The sequence below is a fragment of the Antrostomus carolinensis genome, unplaced genomic scaffold (assembly GCF_000700745.2).
Source record: "Antrostomus carolinensis isolate BGI_N321 unplaced genomic scaffold, ASM70074v2 scaffold24150, whole genome shotgun sequence".
NCBI lineage: Eukaryota > Metazoa > Chordata > Aves > Caprimulgiformes > Caprimulgidae > Antrostomus > Antrostomus carolinensis.
In genome coordinates, this window is record NW_010288048.1 from 27,460 (window position 1) to 35,823 (window position 8,364).

Sequence of the window (8,364 nt, forward strand, 5' to 3'; positions counted from 1 at the left end):
TTAACTAGGGGTACACCACTTCCCCATCTGTGACTATTCAGAAAAGCTCCACTGAATGGGGAAGGCTTCCCCATTTCTCAGCTCCTGTAAAGTCACAACTGTGGAGGAAGTGACGCTTTAGTGGCAACTCCTGTGCACTCCAATGAAAGCCAGTTTGACATACACAGCTATACTCAACTCATGGCAACCAAACTACAAACTTTCAGCAATACTTAGGGATCCAGCAATAAGTACATACTGATTACAGTGCTTATAGAGCACGTATTTAGATGACAATGCTATCAGCTGAATGGATAAAAGCATAACAGTAGGCAAAGCTTTGATCTCTGAAGATTAAGGACACTGGATTAATAAGTAATTATCTTTCCAAAAACTATTATCCACTTATTTTTTTGGCTGCTGTGAAATCAATGTGATAGAAACAATGCTGTCATGCAATCTGGAGCGTGGGATGGAGTTGCCATTTGAGTTTGCTGGGTCTGCTATTCACTTTTTTCTTTATTTCTGGATGGCAGCCCCACCAAAAGGAAAGCTTGGGCATGATAACAGAACAGCAGTGAAGGAAGTTACACTGTACCATAACTGTTCTGCAAATAGCCTGTAGCCCCCTTTTGGCACCTATATGAAGACAAATTGCACAAGAAGCTTAAAGGACCTTGCTTTTCCCCAGTGTCAGTCACCACACGCCTCTCCACTCACTGGAGAGTTATCTGGGCCTTGGCTCAGGCACAAGCTTTTTCTTCTAAAAACCAAGCAACTGAAAAAGATGGTGCTAAGAAAGAGAGACAAAGGATCTTTACTAAAGCCAGTAAATCTGAAGAGAAGCTGCTTCTGTCATTGACAAGAAACACTTTTAATGAAATAGAATGTTAGGTCAGGATTTTCACAGCTGAAGCAGCTCTTCCCCAGTATTTCAGTGAGACCCAAGTGTAGGAGGACCGGACAGCATCCATCAGCTATGTGTAGTTCAAGGAGGGCAGCTGGTATAGCTTCAATTCCACCACCCTCCAGCATTTCCCACATGCTTTAACCACACACACAGGTCCAAGTGGAGCACCCCCTCAGAGGGCCCATCACTAGCAGAGAGGTGCAGACAAGCTCAGACAGCAACACTTTTAGGAATGGCAGACATGAGTAGTATAAATGCAGCAGTGATGAACCCCAACAATTAAGCCCAACATCTAAAAAAAATAAGCATGTAATGTTTTTCAGGCTAGCTACTAATAAATCCCTGTGGAATAATTTTCTTCAAAGCTGAGTACAGCAGCATGCTCCTCAGGTGACAAGTGAAGGAGGATGCAGGGAAGGTTTCAGGTGAATCGGAGCTTTAGGGAGAACCTCCTCTGTCTCTGCTTCAAAGGATTGGTTTTTTTGCTCCCAGGGTAACAAATGATGCCCGGGAAAATGAAATGGATGAGAACCTTGAGCAGGTCAGCGGCATCATTGGCAACTTACGTCACATGGCCCTGGACATGGGCAATGAGATCGACACACAGAATCGCCAGATTGACAGGATCATGGAGAAGGTAAGAGCTGACATTTCTAAGAGGACCCCAAAAGGGGCTGTGTTTTCCCTTCTGCAAGCACAGGCTGCGCATGCTGCAGTTTCTGTTCAACTCAGAGAAGAACAAGGGACAGAAATAGCTGCTATAGAGCACTTCTCCCTTCTCCCTCTAACCCTTTGCACCAAAGCAGAGTTCCTTGCTGTGGATCTTCAGCAAACTCCAGGGCAGGTTGGGTTGAACTCACGCTGTTGGGTTCACAAGACAACAGCTGGCAAGGGGATCCCTTAGCACACACCAAGGCTCCTTCTGCAACAGCTTTGGGAAAGGAGAAATGACCTGAGCTGTGCAGAACTGCAGGGCTTGGGTCTGAATACCCTGGCACTTCCTGGTAAGTTTTAAGCTTTCCTGGACTTTTCTTCCCTTGGAAATTCCATGAGCAATTGAGAATTGGATCACCTGTCTGGAGGACCAGTCCCAAAGAGGATGGGGATTTATTAAGTATGGCTTTGCCATACAGTAACAGTGCAGAGTGTCTCGTCATGGTGCCTGCATATAACTACATTAGGACAGAGATCTACCAGCTCTCTTAGGGTGTGTATGCATAGTTATATATATATATATATATAAAGTATATATATATATATAAAATAACTGAGGCTCAGCATTACTGTTGCAAAATCACTATCTAAAAAGGCAGCGAGCACCATTCCAGTGCCAGACCTGCATTGCAGATTTCTGAAGCAGCACCCTCCAAACCCGGCTGGGAACTCACTGCCATTCTCAGATCCCAAGATCTGCAAGCCATCTGCATTCACACTGGCAGAGCTCCAGGCACAGGCACAGCCAGGGTGAAGATCTAGCCTCTTATGTCACTTCAGCTGGTGTAAAATCAATACAGCACTCTACTTCAGCTGAGATTTACACAACCTGAGGATCTAACCCAAGGACTTAAATGTGCTGCTTAGAGTTAATGCTGACCTTAAGTGGTAGAGCTTGTACTCCTGAGCCTTTTTACACGTGCAAGCCTTCGCACACAAGCAGGACGCCCATGCCTATTTTTCATGTCAATTAACTACATCCGAGCCTAGTGAAAAAAAATGAAAGAAAATACTGCACTGAGGGATTCCCTCTGATAGCTTTCCTTCTTGGAGTTTGATTCCAGGGAGACCTGAGTGAAGTATATGTTGTCTTAAAGGTGGGAAGTTCTTCTCTGACAGAGAGACAGTCGCATAACACAGTAAAGCACATGGCTTTACATTGGTCAAAAGTCTTGTTTTGTAAAGCTGCCACTGGTTGTCTGACTGTACTGGAAAATCCACAGTATTACTGTCATGCCATTCTGCAGAATTTCCTATTTCTGGGCAAAACAGGAGCATGGAGGGGGGAAGGATTGACTGCTGCTATTCATATGAAAAGCATTAGAAAGCAGCACATCTATCTACATTGCGAGAAGGGACTGGAAGATTATACAGCATATATCATAACTACCTTTAAATAAGAACATACATTATTTTCTCAGAGCCAGCACGAGGACACGCACTATTACGCGTTACCAGCTACCCTGCTCATGACATAACATAGTGGCAGGAGATGTGTCCTGTGGATGGAAATCAGCTGCATCCTATCCATGCCTGCAGGCACAAACTGCAGCAAACCTAGCAAGTGCCTGTTCTCCTGTCAGTGCAGGCTTGCAGACATCTGGATTTTGAAAACATTGACCAGGTCCTTTGTGCACGTGAAGCACATGAGTTAAATCTCCAGGCAGTGCACACTGACAGCAGTTGGTGAACTGCAGGATTGGCCTTCCACATCTATGAGGTCTTCATACAGAGTTAGGCATTTCATACAGCAATAGAAATATAACATTGCAAACTAACAGGATTCGTTAAATCCAGCCTCACAGGCAGGCCTCGTCAGGCAGAGCCCTTGGCTAAAGAACAGTGACACATTTCTGAAAGATGGACTTGCAGTGTATGCAGAGGAGTCATTAGGAAAGCAGCACAAAAACAAGATAGTCTTCAGTCTTAGTGAAAATCTGTCAGATTTCTCAGAGTAAGGACACACAGTAATGAGATACTAGGAAAAGAAACACAATATGTTAGGGAAACCCTCTATGAGACAGAAATTACAGTTAGCCGGGTAATACTGAAATCAGAAATGCATTCATTTTGCAATGAAATATACCAAGATGCCATCATCCCTAGCTGGTGGTGGGCACACAGCATGGAGTTGGTTTTTTTTCCAGACCAGGTGGAGGACTGTGCTTTTGATCAATTATGATCATTAGAAAGACCCTTGGCTGGCACGCTTTGCAAAAGCTGGGGTGCATCACAAAGCTGTTAAACTGGATACACGCATCCAAACCAGAGCAATCTCATAATGCAGATATGTAATCTCATCTATCCACAGTAATCAGGATAGGAATGACTAAAAGGCTTTATCCTTCCCTCAGATCAGAGAGGAAGGGACAACAGCTGAAGCGATGATGTGATGAGTAGGTCAAATGGCCCAGACATCATCACCAGAAGACCTTGTCCCTAAAATGAGCCATAAATTGGAGGCTGGGAGGAAAGTAGGAAGGGCTCAAAGAATTCTGTCTTGACCTAAGTGGGAAGGTCTGCACAAAGAGTCCCTCTGACTTTGATGAACATCATCCACCAGAGTCAGACCTCAGTATTCCTATTTAGGAACATAGTGTTTTATCAATATTCATGTATTTAATCACAAACATTACTGCTTCCAAAATCATTAACTTATTTTTTTTAGGCAGTCTTTTGGCAAAAGCACACAAAACTGTACTGTGGTAGACAAGGTCAAACTCATGGCTAAAATAAAGGAGTGGCTTCTAATGAGTAGTTATGCTGATTTATGCTTGTTGAGGATCTGGCACATGCTACTGTACTAAAAATACACATCTACGTAGCATTTGCCAAAACAATTATGGAGAAAAGCTTAAGATATTTAAGAATGATTTATTGTACATCAGTATAACCACTTTTAAAGGACTTTTAAATGTATGTGGGAAAGTCGCTTCACCATTCTGTCTTCACAAATTGGAGATTTAAAATAAATCTGTACAATTTGGATACACCCCAGAGATGTGGGAACAATCATCAAAGCTAACAAAACACAGCCATCAAACCACAGAAAAGAGTTTGCTATTTGAGTTCACGCTTTTAAAGCGGTAACATAACTCTCACCTTTCCACAAGTCTGATTTAAAAATTAAAACCATTTTCTATCTAGTCCTGCTGTCAGCATAAGTCAGCATAGCAACATGGGCTTGAGTGGAGCTTTGTCCATTTTTGTCAGCTAAAACGATGTCTTTAGTTACCAAAACTAACTTCTGCAGAGCTACAGAAAGCCACGGTCAAAGTTTCTTCCCACTTAAAGAGAACTCCCAGGTGGTGTTGCTTTATTAACGACACATTATAATCATGGCAAGGGTAACCTCACAGAAAACAGTGAAGTTAACAGTTCAGCCTACACTGGAATAAAATCCAGTTTGATTGCTTCAGATAACAGTAGAATCCCTGCCTGGTCTTAACTCCTGTTTAAGCTGCTGCCCAATGAGAGAAGTTACCCTGTCTTGCAACTACACTGGTGAACTTTGCTGGGAGAAAGGAATACTGGCATCACTCCTACCTATCTCCTGTGCAACCTGCTGTAGGGAACCTGCTTTGGTAGGGAGGGTTGGACTAGATGATCTCCTGAGGTCCCTTCCAACCCCCACCATTCTGGGATTCTGTGATACCTTTCCTTTCATGTAGAGCAAAGAGATCCAGAGACTGATGCATTTTAAAATAAATTTTTCTTTGCCAGCTTTCCTTACATGAGATGACCTAGCTTCCCTTCTCCAGTGATTCTCTATGCTGACCAAAATTTTAGTTTTGACTGCATGCCTGATGATCTAAATTTGAACAGAGTCCAGGTCCACTGAATTTGAGAGAGCAGTAAAGCTTTCCAGCAGTGAATTCCACATGCACATCATCAGTTGTCATCCTGCCGTCCATCACCATCAATACCGCTAGTGCTATCACTAGCACCAGCTACAGATCTGGCACAGCATTTACAACAGTTCAGTGCAGCTGCATACAACATAAAAGCTCTACTCAAAGGCGACTTGAAGTGTCACAAAACCAACAAATCTGTAATTTTGAGTCCCTAATACCACTATAAAAAACAGTTCCCCAATATTTTCAAGGTTCTTTTTTTATTTCCCCCTGACCCAGCTAAAACTAGAGAAGTATCCACTAAGCACTGTAGATGTTCTCTTCCTGCCCTGTATTCATTTGTTGCTTTCCTTTGTGTTTCCCTAGGCTGATTCCAACAAAACCAGGATTGATGAAGCCAACCAGCGTGCAACAAAGATGCTGGGCAGTGGTTAAATGCAGTGAAGTGCATTTCCTTTTAACGCTGTCCGACAGGGCAGTACCTTCATGCTTTTATCATGGTATTTACCTACTAGGTTTGCACACATGCACATATCAGCCCCATTGTAAATGTTGTCCTGTGTAGTTTGTCAGCTTTCCAAAAATGATACTTGTAATTATTTTTTTCTAGATATCTTTCTTTCCAAAGGTTGTACATAGTGCTGATTTGATGGCTATAGCTCACTATGACGTTTTTTGGGATTTTTTCCTTTCCTTGTTTCTGGTTTGGGTTCCTTTCCTTTTTCCTCCTCTCCTCATTTTTTTTTTTTTTTTAAATGATGTTTGCTGAATGACAACACTGTTGGAATGCTAAACGTGCTGTTAACCTTTAAATATACAGTATTGTTCTTGTAAAACTGTGACATTCCACAGAGCTACTGCCATGCTCCTGTCTTTGGATATCATGATGTTTAAGCACTTAAACCTGCTGTCTTCAGTTCTTCATTGCCATTATCTGTTGTTATGATTTCATGATTAGACAATGTGGAATTATATTACTATAACAAGCATTGCACTAAAAAGTGATGTGATTTATGCATTTATGCATGAGGAATAAATAGACTTTTAGACTCCTACTTAAACAAGAATTTTCCCATGGCAGTAGCACACCAACAATGACAACAAAAGCATGCTCAGTATTCGGACTCTTTTGGGACTATGTTATACCAGCAAGTTGCAGTTGTGCCACTTTTTTCTTGTTGATATATATATAGAGTTATTAATCATGATCATTTTTTTTTTAATTATGAAAAAAAGAGGGATTTGGCACTCACCATTTAGCCATTGCCAGCAAAATAAAAGCTTGGCTGAAAATATGTCAAAGACAAAAAAGAAATAAGTGTAATATATTGGGTTTGTCTGCTGCTTTTGAAGACTATCTTTTGGAGGAAACGACTACCATATGAAATGGTGCAAAGAAATGTAATTTTTATAAGGCTCTCTCTTACTAGTCGCTATCCCCATGTGGTTTGTTATCGGTACAGTTCTCTGTTGCTTACCTAGAGCTATGCACACCAAATCGCTGAGATGTTTAGTAGCTAACTAAAAAAAAAAATAATTAAAAAACCTAAATGAATGAACTCTAGATAAACTGTGAGATAAATATAATTTACAGCATGTAATATGAAATTCCTTATGTCTCCTGTCGGTTTGTGAAGTGATTGACATTTTGTAGCTAGTTTAAAAATTATTAAAAATTATAGATCTCTGAATCCATGCTTGCTTTATCCATTTGTCGCCCTACGTGTCAATGACAACTAGTTATTTGCCACTTACTTGGGAAAAGGAGAAATGTAAATTCTCAAGACTTTACAAATTGGTTCTGTATTACACGTGGGAAACTAAAGATTTCCGTTTGCAAAGTATAAAAGTAGTTACTGTATAAAAGTAACTACTCTAAAAATAGCTTTTTACACTCAGCAGCATATTTGGAGTGAATATTATTTTAAATACCCTGTCTTGAATTGCCAAACACTGAATCAAAATATATTCTCTTGTTCAAGGGAAAGAAAAAGTGAAATAAATGTTACAGTACAAAAAGATACAGTTCCTTAGTCAAGAAAATTATTCCTGTAGCAGATCTAGCCACGTGCTAATACATCTCTTTTCAGGGAATGCTTTGAAAAATGGAGTTTGTATAGTCTGCTAAGAATAATTTTCTCAAACAACTAACAACAACTAGTGTTTACTGCCAATGAAAAGTGTTATCATATTTTCCCAGGGGTTTTTTTCCCCCTATATGGACAAATTATAATTTACTCTGTATGAGTGACAGTTCACTCGTGTCTCACATGGCCCTAAGTCAAAATACACAAAGGACATAAATGCTTGCATGATTAAAATTGCATTATAATGTAGACAAGCTGTATTTTCTTCAGCAGCTTTTTATTTTTAGGATCTATCAATAATTCATTTATGCAAATATTTCCCCCCACTACTTCAAACCATAGAGTAAACTTCAAGCAAACGTTTTTGATGTGCTGACCATTTCCAATCCTGTTCATTCAGTGATTCTAGTATTTGTGACAGCACTATCATCCTGCAGTGTCAAGGCCTACTGAAGGAGGGCAATAATCGTACTGGAAAATGAGTCAGTAGGGGAATATACAAATGGAAGGATATTTGAGAAGGGCAAGAAATATGTAAGAAAGTAATGAAGATATTAATGGAGGTGTTAGTCTCATCTGTTTGACAAGAACACACTCTAGCTGAAGAACATACTTCCAAAAGCCACTATAGCTGATCGAAAATATAAGCTCCCGCTGTGAAGGAAATCACTATGTTTTAACATCTGTTTTTGTCTTCAACAAAGATCAAAACTCAAACTATTGGAACTTTTTGCCAAAGGGAAAATTTGAAGGATAGGAATATTGAAATGTCTTATTACATTTGTCTTTGTATCCTCCTCGTCTGTATGCAGGGTCTCTT

At 40.5% G+C, this 8,364-nt stretch overlaps 1 protein-coding gene across 2 annotated transcripts in view; it reads left to right on the plus strand.

Annotated features, from left to right (window-relative positions):
• The window catches only part of SNAP25 (synaptosome associated protein 25), a 31,107-nt gene extending 23,669 nt beyond the window's left edge, over positions 1–7,438 (plus strand). For both annotated transcript variants that reach the window (XM_010165463.1, XM_010165471.1), the window contains exons 6-7: positions 1,382–1,526; positions 5,824–7,438. In XM_010165463.1, coding sequence (XP_010163765.1) covers positions 1,382–1,526; positions 5,824–5,892 — 214 coding nt within the window. In that variant the 3' untranslated portion in view covers positions 5,893–7,438. The remainder of the gene's footprint in view (positions 1–1,381; positions 1,527–5,823) is intronic.
• Positions 7,439–8,364: the final 926 nt, after the last annotated feature.